This window comes from Sorex araneus, chromosome X (assembly GCF_027595985.1).
Source record: "Sorex araneus isolate mSorAra2 chromosome X, mSorAra2.pri, whole genome shotgun sequence".
In the NCBI taxonomy this organism is placed as follows: domain Eukaryota; kingdom Metazoa; phylum Chordata; class Mammalia; order Eulipotyphla; family Soricidae; genus Sorex; species Sorex araneus.
This window is the reverse complement of record NC_073313.1, coordinates 316,507,863-316,526,185: the sequence shown is the minus strand read 5'-3', so window position 1 is coordinate 316,526,185 and position 18,323 is coordinate 316,507,863. Positions and strand designations below refer to the sequence as shown.

General features: G+C 60.9%; 1 protein-coding gene across 1 annotated transcript; it reads right to left on the bottom strand.

The window, feature by feature from the left end:
• PROM2 (prominin 2) lies at window positions 1–15,696 on the bottom strand. Its single transcript, XM_004609303.2, has 24 exons — window positions 15,444–15,696; window positions 14,932–14,981; window positions 14,400–14,602; window positions 14,175–14,295; window positions 13,890–13,953; window positions 13,599–13,688; window positions 12,991–13,190; window positions 12,610–12,684; window positions 11,852–11,915; window positions 11,497–11,656; window positions 11,072–11,224; window positions 10,301–10,424; window positions 9,847–9,938; window positions 9,621–9,705; window positions 7,245–7,391; window positions 4,715–4,786; window positions 3,869–3,961; window positions 3,698–3,751; window positions 3,091–3,171; window positions 2,888–2,956; window positions 2,217–2,306; window positions 1,996–2,102; window positions 1,683–1,757; window positions 1–1,528 (listed from the first exon to the last, which is right to left on the bottom strand). Exons 1-23 carry the CDS (start codon window positions 15,694–15,696, stop codon window positions 1,694–1,696), a joined length of 2,511 nt encoding a protein of 836 aa, XP_004609360.2. The 3' UTR covers window positions 1–1,528; window positions 1,683–1,693.
• Window positions 15,697–18,323: the final 2,627 nt, after the last annotated feature.

Sequence of the window (18,323 nt, the reverse complement as noted above, 5' to 3'; positions counted from 1 at the left end):
TTTATTCTTAAAACTCAGGGCACCAGAGCTTTTGCATACATGGGAGCAGATGAGAAACGAGCCAGACTTCCTTAGGAACAACCCACAGGCTTGGTCCTCATGAATGCTTTCTAGGGGGTCTGCATGCCAGAGTGAGGATGCTAATTCCTAGCAGCAACTTTGTCACTGGTTTGTAAAATACCATTAAACAGAGACCCCTCAGCTCCCCCTGCAGCTTAGCAGACCATAACCTTGAGGAGCTTCCTGTCTTTGAACAGGAGCTTTATCTCACTCTTCCTTCTGTCTGCCAGACCCAGCTGCGCCCCAGCTAGCTGCACCCCACCTAGCAGCACAGGAACATTTATTTGGTGATGGGCCCTTGCCAAGAGCTTCCGCCTCATTACCACGTTTTGTTCCCTATGAGAAGGCTATTAGTAGCCTCCCCGTTTTCCAAGGGGAGAAAACGAGAGCTGGGTAACACGTTCACGGTGGCCCCATAACAAGAACTGAGCCAGCACGTGAGCAGGTGCGCCTGCTTCCACGTGCACCCCGGTTCCCATCTAACCGGCTTCCTGGACAACCCGCATGCCTGTGGTCAGGGGACATGTGTTCGCCCTGCTCTAACACTCCTTGGACACCAGCTGCGTTTGAGGACCACTCTAGATCTCTGGTATCAACCAGCAGCCCAAGCCGAGGCTTCGGGAAGTTGAGAACATTGGGGTGGATCATTCCCATCCGTCTCTCTCCTCTTCTCTCTCCTCCTCTTACCCACCTCTGCAACTCAGGATCCAGCCAGCAGAGAGGGCAGCCAATGGGCTGGTGACAAGCCCAGGTGACTGGCCCTGTCGTCCAGCAGGAGGGAAGGGCCCGGGGAAAGGCTCACTAGCGCCCCCTGGGAGTGCTGGGCAGGGCTGCAGAGATGCGGACGCTGGGGTGGGTGGGGCCTGGGAGAAGTTGGGGCAGCAGCACTTATTCTTGGGTGAGGGTTGGAAGCCCAGTCCACACACAGGGACCCCCTAATCCCAGGCGGAGGGGGGGCACAGGAGTCCACGCTGAGTCCTGGGGAAGGTCCAAGTCCCTGAAGCGTGAGGCACAGTCTGCAGCGGCCTGGATCCAGGACACAGAGGCCCCTGGCCTGCTCCGCAGTTTTACCTGATAAGGTGGGAGCAGCCGGGGGTGGGGGTGGGGTGGGGTGGGGCGGACCAGCAGGGGAGCAGGGAAAGATCTAGAGAGGGAACCAGAGAGGAAGGGACCTCCGGAGGGGCGGGAGGCCTGATGGAGGTGAAGGGACAAGGAGCAGGGGTGGCCGTGGGGAAGGGGGGGATGGGGTCAGGGGTTCCCCCAGTGGAGGACAGGGGTCCGTCCTGGTGCAGGACACAGGGGTGGGGATGTGCTTCTGGGGATGAAGGAGGGGCGTCCCAAGCAGGAGAGGGCGTGAAGGGTCCAGGCCTGTGGGGTCAGAGAGCCGTGGACTGCCCGCCTGGGGTCTGGGGGCAGCAGGCCGGAAGCCCTCTGGTCAGGAGGGGCTGTGCCAGATGGGCGCAGAGCCCTGCAATCAGAAGAGCCGGGGAGGGGGCGCTCAGACAGTAGGTCCCCAAACCTTCCCGACTTACCATGCCCCGGAGCTCCCAATCCCAGTTACTCCCATCCCACCCGCACCCCAACTCAGAGGACTGAGGGCGGACAGGGCAGGGGATGCTCACCCTGCTGAGGTCTACAGCTTCAGAGAGGTGACACGGGGGATGTGGAAGAGCTGCGTCTCCTCCGAGCTGGTAGAGCTAATCATGGAGAGTGTGTGAGTGAGCACTGGAGGCCGAGCCACCCACAAGAGGGGAACGACAGTGGAAGAACATTCTGGCCAAGAGCTCTGGCGGGGTTGTGGCTCTCCAGGGCTGGACTCCCACCCCTTCAGGAAGGAGCAGAGGGGAGTGGGGCGGAGCTGGGAACTGGGTCAAGGACTCCTGCTCCAGGCGCCGCTGCCCTCCCCACCCCCCATGGTCCTGGCAGGCCCCTCACCTGAGCCGTTTGCGGATGGGACGGAAGTACTTGGAGGTCTTGACAGCGAAGATGATGCTGGGGATCAGGAAGAAGGTGCACCAAGCCAGGCAGAACCAGAAGGCATTCTGAAACGGGGAGGCAGGCTCAGTCTCCCACCCCCTGGGGGCCCCTACCCAGAGGAAGCTTCCAGAACAGAGGCCAGGCCCAGTGCCACTGTGGGCCGATAGCCGGGCGCTCACCCAGGGGTCAGCCAGCATGTCACACACAATCACACGGCTGTTGTCCAGGGCCCCGGACAGAGGCTGGCAGGTGGCAATATGCTGTGTCACCTGCGGAGTGAGGGGCAGGCCTGTGAGGAGGTGTGGGGAGGCGGCAGGGGCCCAGCTGGGCCCAGGGACCGTGAGGGGCTAATGTCCAGGGGACGTGGATGTCCACGCAGGGACAGGAAGGCACAAGGACACAGGGGCGGAGGCGCCCGCCCTGGCCCCCACTCCTCCCTCCCATTCTGCCCCTGTTGATGGCTGGTGAGTTCAGGCACTGCCCTGGCAAGACCAGGTGGACCCACGCCAGGCTGTGCCTGCACACGTGTGCACAGACACCGCTGGTCACCAAAGGGCTCGAGGCTCGCATGGGCTGGTGGCTGCAGGGCGCGCCGAGAGGTGGACTTAGAGGGCTGGGTAGCTCAGGCTGGCATGAGGAAGGGCCGGTGGGGAGTGGGAGAGGGCCCTGGGCCCCGGACACAGCCGAGGGACAGCAGAGCTGGGGGCCTGGACGGCCAGTCTGGGCATTTGGGTTCAGCCTTGAAGCCCTGGGGGCTGAGGGGGGCGGGCGGACAGGGAAACAGCAGGTGAGAGGCCAGACCACTGGGACTGACCCAGGGCTGCTGCCCGGCTCTCGCACCCTCACTCACCTCCTCTCTCACCCAGTCCAGGTACTGGGAGAAGTAGCCAGTCTCCCGGGCCAGGAGACACTCGCTTTCCTGGGGAAAGAGGGCACTGGGCTGAATGGACGTGGGAACAGGGCGTGGCAGGGGGTGGTGGGCTAGAGAGGAAGCCTTGCCCGCTGGCCCCTCTGGTGGGGGTGCCACCTCGCCCTGCTCAGGGTCCCACTCACAGTCTTCAGGATCCGGTTCGTCCAGGCTGGCAGCTCCTCAGTGAGGTTGGCCACTGCGTCCAGGGTCTGCGAGGTCTCCCGCTGGGAAGGACAGTCCAGCTCGGGCTTCTGGCTCTCTCTCTCTCTCTCTCTCTCTCTCTCTCTCTTCCTTCCTTCCCTCCCTCCATCCCTCCCTCCTTTTCTGTCTCTTTAACTCTCTCTCCTCCCTCCCTCCCGCCCTCCCTGTCTCTGTTTCTCTCCTCCTCACTCCCTCTCTCTCTCCCTCCCTCTCTGTCTCCATCTCTGTCTCTGTTTCTCTCTCTCTTTCTCTCCTCTTCTCTCTCTCCCTCGCTCCTGTTCTCTGTCTCTGTCTTTCTCTGTCTCTGTATCTCTCCCCTCCCTCTCTCTCTTTGTCTCTGTCTCTCTTTTTTTACTCTCTCTCTCTCTCTCTCTCCTCTCCGCCCCTCAGAGGCCCAGGGGGTGCTCACAGCCTCACCCTCCCGACTCTACCTTCTCCTGCTGCCCCAGGCAGAGCGAGGGAGCAGAGTGGACCGGGCCCCAAGCCCCCAGGTCCCTTTCTTCCTCCCTCTGCTGTTCCCCCCCCCAATTGGGGCTCCCCAGCAGCCACCTGGAGACGGGGGACAGAGGACTCCAGCACGGCGACGCTGAGGTTGAGTGTGGCCTGTGGAGAAGAGATGGGGTGGCTGAGCAGCCAGATGGACAGGTAACAGGGTGGGGGGTTCCCTCCTCACCTCTCCCCCCTTGCATGAGCCCAGCCCCCACAGGCCCCAGAACTTACCATAAGTCTCTGCCGAGGGAGCACTTGCTGCTGGTGGAGGCGTCTCAGGTCTCGGGCCTTCTCCTGCAGCTGTGCCTGCAGCCCCGGGGCTCCCTGAGGGGGACGATCCAAGGGTGGGGGACAGAAATCTGAGGTTCCTGAGCCCACAGGCACTGAGCTGGCTTGTGGGGGTGGGCTCAGGGCCCACCACGAATGTCTGAGCCCCAGAGCTGGCTCAGCTGCAGCGTATGGCTTGTCTCCGGGAGGACTTTTCTTATTTGGGGAGAGACAGGGCTCCAAGCTGCGCTCAAGGGGCCTGGGGCCACTCCCCGCAAGACTCAGCCCACCAGGCCCAGGGATATGGCACTGTTTAGACCCGATGGTGTTCAGGGGCCACCAGGGCCCCGCCCTGTGCCAGGGATCAAATGGGGAACCGTGGATTCAAAGCATGTGCCTCAGATCCTTTATTATCTCAGTGGCCTAAACTCTCAGTCTTTAAAGGTGCAAAATGCTACCACACACACACACACACACACACACACACACACACACACACACACACACACACGTTTAAGCTGCTGGAGAGGATGGCTATGGTATCTGATCCATCTCTGAGTTCTTAGGACCTATGATGCAGATTCTATAGGCAGTATGTATGTAGAGGTCCAGAGAGGTTGACCAACTAGTCAAAGGTCACACAGTCAACTGGGGCAAAGCTTGAATCAGCACGAACACTGCAAAAATCCCGCGGTCCAGGCTTCAGCCCTCACTGGCAGGGTTCTTCCATCCCCCTCCCAACGCTCCCGTCCCACCCTCCTCCCAGGTGTCTCGAGGCTGCTGCCTGGTGCTTCCCTGCTGCCTTCTCACCTGAGTCTGCGCCAGTGTGTCCAGCGCCTTGGCCAGCTGCTCCACCTCCGTGTTCAGCACAGGCTTCTGGAGCTGGAGGAAGCAGGAGACAGGGGAGGAGCTGCAGCCCGGGCCTGCCAGCTCCCCGGTTCCCAGTCTCCTCAGAGCCACCCTGTGATGACACGCCAGTCACACAGATTGCACTGAGGCTGACAGGAGGGAAACTGAGGCGCACTCCACCCCAGCATTGAACGACCTGCACGGGTGACGTATACGAACAAGAAACGACCCCCACCCCCCTTCAAGATAAGACTGAAGAAAGAGACCCAGAGGAGCCATGGGAAGGGCATGGGTTGTTCTCTGTTCTGTTTCTGCATGCTCATAGAGACAGTTGTGGAGCCAGCTCCTTACGTGCCCCAGTTTTGGGCACTGAGTACTTTCTGATCCTGAGACAGGTGGAATTCACATTGATCTGTGCCAGCTATGGCCCACGCTAGGACATGTGTGTGTTTGGGGACCTACCGAGCCTCTTGTAAGCAAAACTATAGCATGGTCTCCCAGCGATTATACCACAGGTCTGTTAGAAGAGCCCCTATACTAGGGACCCCACAACATTTGGCTGCTTGCATGTAACCCCTTGCTTGTCCCCTTACTACTTTGACAATTCCAGTCCTCCTAAATGATTCAGTAAAGATTGTGCTACCGGTATTGTTATAAGGGGGAGCTAGGAAAGTCAACTTGTCACCCTGGTCCCATCCCACATGGGACCCCTAGTGCTTCTACCTTTGCCCTATTTCAGGCCTGGAATACTGCTTACCCGGTGCCTGGTGCTTCCCTGCTGCCTTCTCACCTGAAGGCAGGTGAGAAGTTAACCCCTTTTGAAATCGTATGTGGATATCCCCCACCTGTGTGTCCTGTAAGCCCCCAGTCGGTTCCCTGGGCGAAATCGGGAGAGCTCCTGGTGGCCGTGACGGCTCTCCATGAGGTCCACCAGGACATAGGGACAGATATTAGGGAACTATACCAGGACCAGAATGAGCAGAGCCGCCAGGAGGGTCCCACTCAGGATTTGGAACTGGGGGACTGGCTTTGGGTCCGGAGGCATAACAGTAGAACCCTGGAACCTCACTGGAAAGGGTCTTATGTCATTATCTTAGACCTCCCCCCTTTTTTGAAGCCGTTAAACTGAATACTACATTTAATGTTTCCTTAGAAAAGAGCCCAACCCAGTGTAACTGGGGAGAAAGGAAGGTGGGCCTCACTATGCAGGCCGTTTCCAGAAAAGGAACATGTGTGGGGAAAGTTCCCATGGCCAGGCGAAACCTGTGTGCCATGTCTGGTCACCTCAACCGCACAAACAGCTCCTGGGCAATTCCTTCAAAAGGGGGGTGGTGGATTTGCTCAAGAACAGGCCTCAGGGGACAGAGCGATAGACATTTGTCTTGCACGCAGCCGACCCGGGTCTGATTCCCAGCATCCCATATGGTCCCCTGAACACTGCCAGGAGTAATTCCTGAGTGTATGAGCCAAGAGTAGCCCCTGTGCATCGCCAGGTGTGACCCAAAAACCAAATAATAAAAAAAAAAGAACAGGCCTCACCCCTTGCCTAAGCTCACAAGTGTTCAATGTGTTTAAAGAACATTGTATCTTGTGGGGCCCCTCCTCATATTGGTTTTTTATTCTAACTTTTGGCCTTTCATACTAAATAAGCTTATCGCCTTTATTAAGGGCAGGGCTAATACTGTGCAGCTAATGGTCCTGCGACAGCATTAGTAGGTGGTTGACAGTCAGCCTGAGGGAGATTCCTCATTGCAGCTGAAAGAAAAAAAAGGGGCGGGGGGATGTGAGGCTGAAGTGGAGACACGACAGGCTCCACTTTAAGACCGAAACCCAGCAGGCCTAAGTTCCAGTTTCCCCCATCAGAAAGTCCCGACTTCTCAGGTAACGTATCACCCTGGGCAGATAAACTGCCCCGTGGCAGCACCTATCGGAGTCGGGAGCCTTGCCTAAGAGAGACCTAGGGAGCAGAGTTACTGACAGACAGGGACAAGAACTGGAAACATGATGTTGGTCCCTGGAGTCACAGGACTGGACAAAGACAAGAATTGGAAACATATTGCCAGTTCCTAGAAAAAATGCTGTTATGTAGCCAAACCCTATATAAGCTGCTTAGAATTCGGAGCTGGGGTCCTTGTCAACTCCACCATGTTGGGTGAGACTTGAACCCTAGCTCGAGCTAGCAGCAAAGGGTCCTTGCATTTGCAGCCTCGAGTCTGGTCTGGTCACCAAGTGAACGACACTCCGGTCCCGGGACGTAACAATGGCTGTGGCCCCCCAAAGAGAACAGACACGAGGCACCGTCTGGTGTGACCCTACAGAGGCCACATCCCACCAGCCCCTCCACCATGGGGGGGTCAGGATCAGGACCAGTGACTGCAGGGACAGCCTGGGGGGTGCTTGTGGACTGTGGACACAGGAAGACCCTCTACAGTCACGTGCAGGGAGCCGGGAGGAAGCCGAGTGGAGGTCTCCCCGCCCCCGGGCTGCTGACCTGGCCGCGGAAGCTGGAGTACTGGATCCTCTCGATCCCGCTGCTCTGCAGGGCCTGCAGGTCCCGGCGGGCGTCTGCGCTCAGCAGATCCAGGTTCTGAACGTTCACCCTGAGGTTCTGTAGGTCCTGCTTCAGTTGACCGGTGTACTGGGGCCAGAGGGAACACGCAGGTGAGGGGTGACCAGGCCCCCGGGCCCTTTTCCTGAGATCCAGGGCCCTTACTCCAGCCCACCAGCCCAGCTCCCCTCCAGCCTGGGGTCTGTCTCCGGGAAGCCAGTGCTCCGAGCGTTTCCACCCCCAGGTCCTCACCCCCACCCCCGGCACTGAATGGTGCTGTGGACCTCTCCGGACCCCCTAATGTGAAGTGGCATCCCAGCCCAGCCCCCCTCCGCCACATGACCTGGCCTGATATGTGGCCACGTCACAGCACCTGCCACTGGGAATGACATGGATGTGTGTGTTTGTTTATTGCCATCTGCTCACCAGGGTTGTCTGCCAGGTCTGGGCAGAGCCCCAGAGTGGTGGCCTGGGGGTGGGGTGGAGGCAATGGTTCGAGTTTGTTGAATGTGCAAAAAAGATGAATGAATGGCTGAAGGAACGAAGGAAGTGGCCCTTTCCAATGAGAAGGGGTCTGCTGTCTAACGAGGCCTCTGTGTTGGCAGTGGGCAGGGGTCACTCTGGACAAGAACTGAGTGTTGGAAAGCCGCAAAGGGATGGACATACACGACAACCTCTCGGTACCAGTGTTGGAGACCATAATGCCCAAAAGGGGTGGGGGGTGGGGAAAGAAGAAAAATGCCTGCTGGAGAGGTGGGGGAGGGGGAGGGAAGGGGAACTGGGGACATTGGTGGTGGCAAATACACACTGAATGGATGGGTCTTGGAACATGGTATGATTGAAACCCTATCATGGAAAGCTTTGTAACTGTATATCTCAAGCTGATTCAATTAAAAACTAATAATAAAATAAAATAAAAAGGGCCTCCGCATTAGGCAAGTTCCACTGGGAGAGAGTGAAAAGGAAGAGCAAGACCCTCAGCTCCTTTGTTGGACAAATGAGAAACTGAGGCCAGAGACTTGCCAGGGTTAGCAGTGAGTTAGAGCATGGTGGCTGGACATGCTTGCTCACTCTTGACCCTGCCGTGACACCCTCTCCTGGGGGCAAAGGGAGGGCCTGAAAGCTGTGTCTCAGGCACTCAAGGTGAAGGTTTCCGGTGTTTGAGCAGATAAGCTTCCTTCCCTGGAAAGCACGCCAGGTCTAGTTATTTGACAAGGGCAGGATAAGGTTTTTTTTTTTTTTTTTTCTTTTTGGGTCACACCTGGCGATGCACAGGGTTTACTCCTGGCTCCTACACTCAGGAATTACTCCTGGCGGTGCTTGGGGGACCATGTGGGATGCTGGGAATCGAACCCAGGTGGGCCGCGTGCAAGGCAAACGCCCTACCCACTGTGCTCTCGCTCTAGCCCCATGATAAGTATTTAAAGAGCAGCAGACTAGACTCTAAAGGTCATATTTGGCACCAGGACGGCAGTGTCCCCCTGGGCCCAGGGGCCTTCTGGGGCCTGGACATCTCCTCTCACAGGACTAGGATGGGCTCCCACTGAGCAGGGCCTGGACGGAGCCAGGCTTGCAGGCAGAGCTGGGGAGCACCCCCAAGCCATGCGATTCTGTGGGGATGAGAGTGGGTTGTGCGGAGGAGGCAGGGTTTCTAGAAAGTTCTAATGTTGGGCTGAAATGGGCAGGAAGTGAGAGAAACGAGAGTATTCCCAAGATTGGCCCAGGGCCATGGCAGCTGGCCTCCCACCTCTCTCCGGCCGGGAGAGAAACGAGGTGGGGGTCGCTTTCAGGAGGTCACGTGCCTTTGGGACCCGTCGCTTCCCTTGGGAGAAGTCAATCTGTTCTTGGTTCCCAACTGCCCCCTGCCGGCAGGGCACTTCTCTCCAATTCTGCTCTAGACTCTGCCACCGCCACAGCCGTGCCAGCTGGGGAAGGGGCCTGGGTTGAGCCTTCCCCTATCCCGTCTGTCACCACCTCCAGGACGTACTCCCCCGCCACTCACAGCGGCCACACCCCCACGCAGCCCTCCTGGGCCACCACATAGTCCTCTGGCCATCACCTGTACGCTCACTCCCACCCAAATGTGCCCTTTCCTGGAAGGCAGTGCTCCGAGCGTTTCCACCCCCAGGTCCCCACCCCCACCTGGCACCTGCCCTGAGGCTCCAGCCCCAGGGCAGGCTCTGAGCTTGCACCTGTGGACCTTGCTCCCTCCTCTAGATTTTGGGGGACTCCAGGAGATAGTCCCTCAACCGAGGCAAGGCCAGAGGAGAAAAGGGCCTGCAGCCAGGGTCCCCAAAGCCTTCCAGAAGTTTCTCTCACCTGGCTGATATCCAGGTGCTTCTCCAGGTCATAGGAGTCATTGAGCTGTAGAACCTTCCAGAGCGCAGCCCCTTCCCGGCACTGCCTGTGGGCGAGCATTGAGGAGGAGAGAAAGGAAAGAGAGTTGAACGGCGGCGCTCACCTGGGAAAGCAGGTGGGAGGTGAATGTCACCCAGACCCCTCGGCCCTCCTCACACCCCCGCTGCCCCTCATGCGTCCCGCTCACTCGTAGGCCAGGAGAATGCTGATGTTTTTCTTCAGGCCGAGAAGTTGGGTCAAGTTCATGGAAGGGGGCAAGTTTCCTGGTGTGTCAGCAAACTGGAGAGGGGACAGAGGGCAAGATAGGGCTGGCCGGGGTGGGGGCAGGGGAGGCCACACCGGCACCCCTGGCCCTAGGCTGCCTGAGCTGGCTCAGACCAGATCCCACCCAGAGCTCCAGCCAGCCCTGACTCTGCCCTGGATGGAGGAAGGGGCAGTCTGGTCCTGGGCCGGGAAACAGGCATCCAGCTCTCGGGGACTGTGCCAAGGGTGCGGAGGGGCCGAGGGCCAGGGAACCCTCCCGGGCTCCCGCCGTCTGCTTAGCCCACAGCAAACTCTGGCTTTCTGGGGCCTGCTCCCCTCTGGGCCCCTCTATCCCACTTGACTCCCCTTCCTCATGGGGGCTGGCGCGCGGGGCTCACCTCATAGAGCTCCCCGCTCTCCCAGCTGCGGCACAGCAGGGTCTGAACGTTGCCCCCCACCAGGAAGGTGGTGAAGACCAGCAGGATGAGAGGGGCGGCGAAGAGGAAGCTGAGTCCCGCACTCCTGGGAAAGCAGAGGGCAGGGGGTGAGTGGACCGAGGTGCCTGCAGGCCAGACCAGCCTCTCCCAGGGTCAGCAAGGAACCTAGAGGGTTAACTGCCCCCACTCCAGCCTCCCCACGTCCTCCCCCTCCCCCTGGGCTGTGCACCTTGGGTGGGGGTGGGGGGATCGGGCAGGGAGGAGGCTGAATGGCTCCAGGGGCCTGCAGGGAGCAGGGAGCAGTCCCTGGGCAGGGACAGCCCCAGAGCTGCTGGCCGGAAGGGCTCCTTTGTGAGGGAGGCAGAGCCCGGCAGGGTTGGAGACTTGGGGATGGTGCCACTGGGGGCTGGATTTGCATCCCTGCTCACACGGGCTTCCGAGGAGAGGGATTTGGTGGCCGCCACTGGGCTCAGGGGGGAACCGTGCCCCCATTCATGACTGGTTACTAAGAGGGCAGGGAAGGTTCTCAGCCACCCCCGCCCTCCCCACCCCATGTGTGGAAACACACAGACACAAAGGCCCACACAAGGCAGCGGCTTGACCAGAGCTGGAGTTCCAGGTGGTGCTCTGATCCCCGAGATCACCCCTGCAGCCCCTCGAGCAGCTGTCCACAGCGGTGGGAGGGACTGGTTGCCCCGGTGTCAAGAGGCCGCTCTACCCAGCCCTACTTACAGCAAAAGGAAGCAGGCTCCAGCCTCGCCCTTGGCTTCCGAGTGGCTGGGGTCCTCCCTGGCCCACAGCCCCCAGATGCCCAGGTTGAGGCCCAGCAGGTTGCAGACCACCACGAGCAGGACCATGGAGCACAGCACGCAGCCCAGGATCCACCTGCCACGAGAAGTGCTCACATCAGTGACCCCGGACAGTCTCTCACCGGCCGAGCGAGCGCCTAGGGGCAGCGGCACACACCCGAAGGGGGGAGCATTATGACTGTGGTCTAGATGCTTTCTAAGACACTCCCTATTGGCCACCGGGTCCTACCTCCCAACCCAGGGGCGGTAAGCTGGGACCACAGAGGGCTGGGGGGGCGAGTAAGGGCTCATGTTTGGTGTCGGCAGAGGCTGCAGGCGACTAGGTGCAGAGGGGTTGGGAACTGGCACCTGTATCTCTCGTATCTCTGCACCTCCTCCAGGTAGGGCCGGCTGCGCTGCTCCGCGTCCTCCAGCGCCCGGCTCCAGTGCGCGGCGGCCTCCCAGCTGGGGAAGCCCTCGGCCAGCGAGCTCAGCCCTTTGGGCTGCTCCTTCACCATCTTCCTTAGCTCTGTCCAAGACAGCAGGGACGCAGGGGATGCGGAGGGTGTTCAGGACCCCAAGGGGGCAGGGGATGGGCATGAGGCAGAGAAGGCTCACTCCACCGCAGTCCAGGGGACCGCCACCCCGTCCTCTCCACACTCCCCACCCCACCCCCCGGCCCAGCCTCTTTGGAAGGGTTTGGGGTGCACAGAGCAGGCCTCACCTTGGACCCTGTCCGCTACCTGGAGGGCGGTCAGGAGCGGGAGGGCGTTGAAGGTGCTGTTCTCCTGCGGGACCACACGAGGCTCTGTGCTCCCATCTCTGTGCTCCCATCTAGGAGCCCAGGGGCAGGGTCTCCCCTTTGCTCCCAGCTCCCCAGAGAGTGGGAGCCACACTCCCCTTTGCTCTCTCTCAGCTCCCCCAGAGCCAGCCGGGCTACCCCCACCCAGGGGCCTCCTTCCCTCACACCACTGCTGCCTGGAGCCCTGCCCAGCCAGCCGGGTCTGCTCCCGACAGCTGTCAAGCTCCAACCTGCTCTTCCCACTTCAACAGCCGCTTCCTTGCTCCTGGAACCTTCCACCACCAGCCACCTCGTACGACTGACTCACCATTTCCCCAGCTCTGGCATTTTCCAGGCCCCGGGTCACGTTGCTGATTCACACTGCACGCATACACACACACACACACACACACACACACACACACACACACACGCACGCACACACCAGCTAATCTCCACCCAGGGGAACCTTCTGCTAGCCCCACCCCCTCGGGGTCCCCGCTCTTCCATCTGAGCTGTGTCCCAGCAGACCCAGGGCACTCAGCGCCCAGCCCAGATCCCATGGGGTGTGATAGCTGGGGTCTAAGGCCTGGTGGTGGTGGGACCTCAGACAGGCAGGCAGGGGATGTGGGGGGCACGCTGACATGCCTGGTGGTGGGGTGGGGGCATGCACTCAGATCCAGACCGGTGGCACAACTCACCTCCTGCACCATCTCAGAGAAGTTGGCCCGGGGCACGCCCCGGAGCCGGCGCAGGGCACCATCCACAGCAGGAACCTGCAGAGTTGGGGTCGATAGGACCGTGTCCCTAGAGGGTCTGAGAGGGGACCTTGGGCGGGACAGGAAGCAGGGGCCTTCCGCCCTTCCACATCTCTGTGTCGCAGATGGCCTGGGGTGTGGGGAGTCACCAGAGCACAGGCCACGGAGCACCTCTTGCCCCAAAGCCAGTAAGCCCAGGTATGCAGAGAGAAGAGGCACAGACCAAGGAAGGGCGGCCGGAGCCTCCCTGGCCAGCACTAGGGGCTCCAGCAGGCAGACACCCCCGCCTCCCCCACACACTCCCCGGGGGGCTCGGGCCTGCACCTGGCTGAAGTCAGCTCCCAGCTCCAGGGCTCGGGCCTGGCCCAGGGCGGAGGCGCAGCCCTGGCAGCCTCCCTCCTGCAGCAGGGCCTCGAGCTGCTCCCGGAGCTCCCGCACGGCTGGCTCCAGGGTGCGCTGGCCCTGCCTCAGCTCCTCCGCGGTGGCGTTCAGCGCCCGGAGGTGGTCCACAGACATCTGCAGGGCTGAGAGACCCACACCACTGAGCAGCGGCCCCTCACCCTCCATGACCTGTGGGAGGCGAAATGCCCTTCCCACCCCCCCTACTGGGTCCTGAGTGCCCTTACCCCCCCTTCTGAATGCCCCCCACTCCTAAGTGCCCTCCCCTCCCTCCACTGGGTCCTGAGTGCCCTCCCCTCCCCCCACTGGGTCCTGAGTGCCCTCCCTCCCCCCTCACTGAGTCCTGAGCGTCCTCCCCACCCCCACCAACAGTGGGCAGGGCAGCCACACAGGAGGGAAGCCTCGGGGCATGGCAAAGCAGAAACTGGCAGGAAGGCCAATGGAAGTGAGGAGGATCAAGGTATAAAAGTCAGGGAAAGTCATGGGTGGGGGTTACAGGGCTGACTGGGGCTAGGGTGTGGACACCTGCTCACCCTGGCCCAGGTTCTGCACTGAGTTCAGTGTATGCTCCACTGTACTCCTGAGCTGGGCATGGATTGTGTTGCCGATGTTCAGACCAACTCCTGGAGAGCACAGGGCGATAATACCCGCTTGGGGTGGGGAGCAACCCCCGCCCCCCCCCCTTCATCCAGCCAGCCTCCCTCCCCAGAACCCAGCACCTGATTCTCAAATCTCGCAGCCCAGCTGGGCCCAGCCCAGAGCTCTGTGGGGGAGTTCACCAGCAGAGGGGTGCAGGGGGCCCAAAAGCCAGCTGTGAGCCTCACCATCCAGGTCCTCCAAGACGCGCTTCTGGGGCAGGGAGAACTGCTCTGCCACGGCCTGCAGCTCCTAAGCAAAAACAGAGCCACGTGCCTGCTCTTCCCTGCCCCCTGGCACCCCCCTTGGGCACCCACCTACACCCAGGGCTGCTCACCCGCTAGGGGAGGGAGGGCACGCACTGCAGCGACCCTCCAGCAGGGGGCGGTCGGGCGCGGGAGCGTGTCCCTAACCCGCACCACTACGCACCGCTGCGGGGTCCGCGCGGGCCTGGGGGCGCGTGGGGCGCTCACCTGGGGAACATCGGCGACCAGGCCCCGCAGGCTGAGCAGGGTCTCGGGCACAGCCTCCACGCTGGGGCCTGTGTGCTGGTGCACGCGCTGGTTGGTGGTGAAGGCACACACGACGCCGACCCTGCGGGGATGCGGGAGGGAGGGGCTGGCTGGCCGCGCGGGGCGGCGGGCCCGGCCCCCCACAACCCTCCCCCCCTCCCGCCGCCGCGCCCGGGCACCGCTCACAGCAGCACGAGGGTGGTCAGCAGCAGGAAGGCCAGCAGGGCGCCGCGCTGGCACGCCAGGGCCTTGTGCTCGGTCTTCACGCGGCCCCCGCAGTGCCGGCGCCGGCGGCAGCAGCAGAAACACAGCCCGGCGCTGGGCACCGCCAGCAGGTAGAGGCCGGCGATCACAGCGCACACCACGTAGCCCGCCTGGTACCGCACCACCTGGGGAGTCGAGCGGCAGGTGGCACTGGCCTGAACCCCACGCCCGCCCCCCACTGCCCCAAGAGAACTGAAGTGCCCTGAGGAGGCTCGAGCTGTCCAGCTGTGGGGCTGGAGCCCAGGCTGGTTCTGTTGGGGGGAAGACCCAAGACCCACGCCCAGAGGGACTTACTCCACTCAGGAATCACTCCTGGTGGACTGGAGGGCCCGTATGGGGTGGTCAGGACTGTGCCGTGTGCAAGGCGGACACCCTGCCCGCACTCTCAAGGCCTGGGGCAAACCCCTTCCTGCAAACCCTGGCACTACCCAGCTCTCCCGCCTCCCCAGCTCACCTCATCCACCTTCACGGACTCCGGCTCGTTCAGTAGGGACTTCACCAGCTCTAGGTAAAGAGGCAAGCGGGACCTGGTCTCCCCGGCCCTGCCCACCTCCTGAGGGGATGTCGAGTGGTGAGGGGGGCACCGACCCCCAACCTCCCCTGGGATCTGGGTGGAGAGAACTTGGAGCTGTGACTGAAACCACCAGGCCTGTGGGAACACCTCTCAGTCCCTGGGCAGGGGACAGGTGGGGCAGGGTCCTGCAGCTCCCACTCCCTCCTTGCTCCCATCCCAGTGCCCCCGGTCCTCTGCTCGGAGAGCGAGACAGGCAGGAGCAACCCGGTCTTGCCCAAGGTCACATGGGAAGGCAGAAGTGGGTCACCTCAGCGGATGTCCCAGGCCTTCTGGAAGGTGCCCTGGCTGGCTGGTGCCTGCTGGACGCCGGCGCCCCTCCGGTGAGAGGGGGAATGCAACTTGCCTTGGCCCCCACCCTCTTGCCAGGCCCCCCCCTGGCAGGGGCGACTCACCCGCGGGGAAGGGGTTCAGCTGCACCACCGCGAGGAAGCGGCGCACGGTGCTGTAGAGCGGGTCCAGGGGTCCCGGCGCGCGGACGCGGGGGGCCAGCCACCGTGCGCGGGACACGGGGGTGAACACCAGGCGCTCGGCGGGGCCCAGAGACCCGCAGTCGGCGGCGGCTCCCGTCGCGTGCAGGCTCAGGCTCAGGGTCAGCCCCAGGCCCAGGCCCAGCAGGGGCGCCAGGAGGCGCGACGCCCGCGGCATTGGGGTCTGCGGGCGGGCGGACTGCGGACAGGAGGGAGCGGGGCTCAGGCAGCCGAGAGTGCCGACCCAGCACCGGCCCAGCCGTGCATCCTTTAGCACCACCTTCCCGCGACTCAAAACCGGCTCGACAGGTTTGCGCTCCCGAGCTACCTGGGCTTGCGCCTGGAGCGCTGGAAGGGGAGGGGCACGGGGGACTGGGCCAGACCCGCCCTCGGAGCCCAATTCTCCCTCCCGAGTGTCCCCAGATCCTCGCTCTGACTAGGGACGCCCGTTGGAAGCTCTGGGCGGGTCGAGGGGCCGATTTCTAACGTTCTATTGCACTCCCGCACCCACCCACCCAGCAGCCGCTGGCCGAAGCCCTGCTCCAAGAGACAGGGACAGCCTCAGAGGCCAGGAGCCCAGTTTCAGGGCCAGCTCTGTCCCGCGTGGCCTTCCTTGCTCCAAACCTGCTGCCAGGCCAGGCCAGAGCACAGTGTCCCGTGGCTGGAAGCAGAGTGACTCCCACAGAGAGAACTCTGGGACAGGTAAAGGTGTGTCCTCTGGCCCAGCAATGCCCCTGCCAGGCCCCCGCTGAACTGAGAAACTCCTCAAGGATGTGCCCAGAGATGTGTCTGCTCATGCCTCTGTCTTGTCCGTGGCTGCACGCCCAGTAATCAGGTGATGCACGTCCCTGAGCAGGTCAAGGGGAAATATTCCTAAGTGGATGGAGAATATTCCTGATTATTTGCAATACCAGAAGCAGCCCCGCTGTTTGTCACAAAGAAGCTGGCAGGCTGGGCAGTGGTGAGGGAGAGCAGAGGGGAGCTGGTTATTTGCCCCTGAGAGGCCATCAGTATGCAGTTGATGCAGGCAGGTGGGTAGACAGGGAAAAAGTCCCTCACAGCAATGGAATTCCTGGGAAATAATAAAACCAATAGCCCTGCAAAAAACCCCTCACCCGTGAGCATAGGAATTAAGGCCTGATAAGACCGTGCTGGGCACCAAGGGACTCTGAGAGAAGCTCCAGCAGGAACAAAGGTCAGAAAAGGAATTTCAAAGAAGACCATCACCACTCCCAGCTCTACCCCCTTGGCAACTACCCTAGCAACGGACTTTTACCTAGTAGAAGCTAGAAGCCCCACGTGGAGACAGGTTGGAGAAACCCTATAAAAGCCACCTTGAACAAAGGAAATGTGTGCATATGCTGCCTAGGCCCACGTGCTGCTTTGTACCTGTGTGGCCGAGCACATGTGGTCCCCACGTCTCCCCTCTGGAGATGTGTGCTGGGGCTCTCTTCATCTCTGGAGAAGCTGGTGTTCTCCCTGGAGCTCTTTCCCTTCGCTCCCCACCCCTCCCCCTTCCTAAAAGCCTCCAAATAAAATCCAAATAAAATGTTTTACTTCACTGCTTGTCTTCTCGTGAAATTATTTTCTGCAAGATAGGACAAAGTTCCTGGAGACCTTGGGTAAGGCCTCGGACTGAGCACAGCGGTTGGGTGTTCGCCTTTCACGCGGCCGACCTGTGTTCAATTCCTGTCTCAGAGAGCCTGGCAAGCTACTGAGAGTATCGCACCCGCACGGCAGAGCCTGGCAAGCTACCTGTGGCGTATTGGATATGCCAAAAACAGTAACAATAAGTCTCACAATGAGAGAACTTACTGGTGCCCGCTCGAACAAATCGATGAGCAACGGGATGACAGTGACAGTGACAGTGACAGCAAGGAACAATTCCTCACTCCAGCCTGAGTCCGTGGCTCCCTGAGATGGTGAGGATCAAGTCCTGTGCTGAGAAGAAAGACGAAGCAGACTTCAGCTGGGGGGGGGGGGAGGCGGGGGTCATCTGGGCCGTGCCACTCAGGGGCTCATTCGCACACTTTATAGGTCCTAACCTTCCCATCTGATCTCGGGGTGACAGAGGTGGATAGGGAGAAAGTGACTGTCTCTCTCCTCCCCATCTCACTTAAGTCCAAGGGTGTGGCCATTCCCTGGCAGAAGGAGCAGTGGAAGCAAGGCACAGCCCTCATCTGAGCTGGAACCACAGGTGGCTTCTCTCGTCTGCTCTTCTGCATTTCTCCATTTCTGTGCAATAACTGTGCTCCTCAACTTCACAGAAGTAACAGAAGTTTGTAGGTTTGTGGGTTTCCATGGCAACAGTCTGGGAGCCCTGGAAGAAAGAGCTGAGTCTGTGGCCCTGACCCCAAATTCAGCTTCGGTTTGGGGCATGGGAGGGGGAACAGGGTAAGTGCCTGAGTTGGAGGCAAGGCTGGGCCTGCTCTGGAGTCCTGGCCTGCCCATCACTCCCCATGGTTGTCCGGGAGACAAGTGTACACAGTCAGAGAAAGAATAGTCCAGTTAATAATGGGGTGCAGACAGGAAGTGGACCTCATCAAAGGGTGACTCAGAGATGAGCATCAGGCTGCAGGGAGGAGTGAGCTGGGGACACCCTGGCACCTGGGGTCTGGGGAAATGGCAGTGGAGGCAGGGGGAATGCCAGAGCGTGCACAGCCCTTGAGGGCCCTGTTGGAATATTTCCCCTTTTTCAGCTGCCTTCTGGAGATAATTTCAGAGGCAGCTTCCCTTTTCTCACTAGAAGCCTGGCTGGTCTTTGACATGCAGATTTTAGGTGCTAGCGAGGCCTGACTTGATGCT

What these genes read in the sequence shown, in the direction of transcription:
- PROM2 (XM_004609303.2), bottom strand. Translation starts at nt 15,696, where the DNA reads ATGCCGCGGGCGTCGCGCCTCCTGGCGCCCCTGCTGGGCCTGGGCCTG. An exon ending in CTGACCACCCTCGTGCTGCT is followed by an intron (nt 14,296 to 14,399) that starts GTGAGCGGTGCC and finishes GCATCCCCGCAG; the next exon opens with GGTCGGCGTCGTGTGTGCCT. An exon ending in TGGGAGCTGACTTCAGCCAG is followed by an intron (nt 12,685 to 12,990) that starts GTGCAGGCCCGA and finishes CCAACTCTGCAG; the next exon opens with GTTCCTGCTGTGGATGGTGC.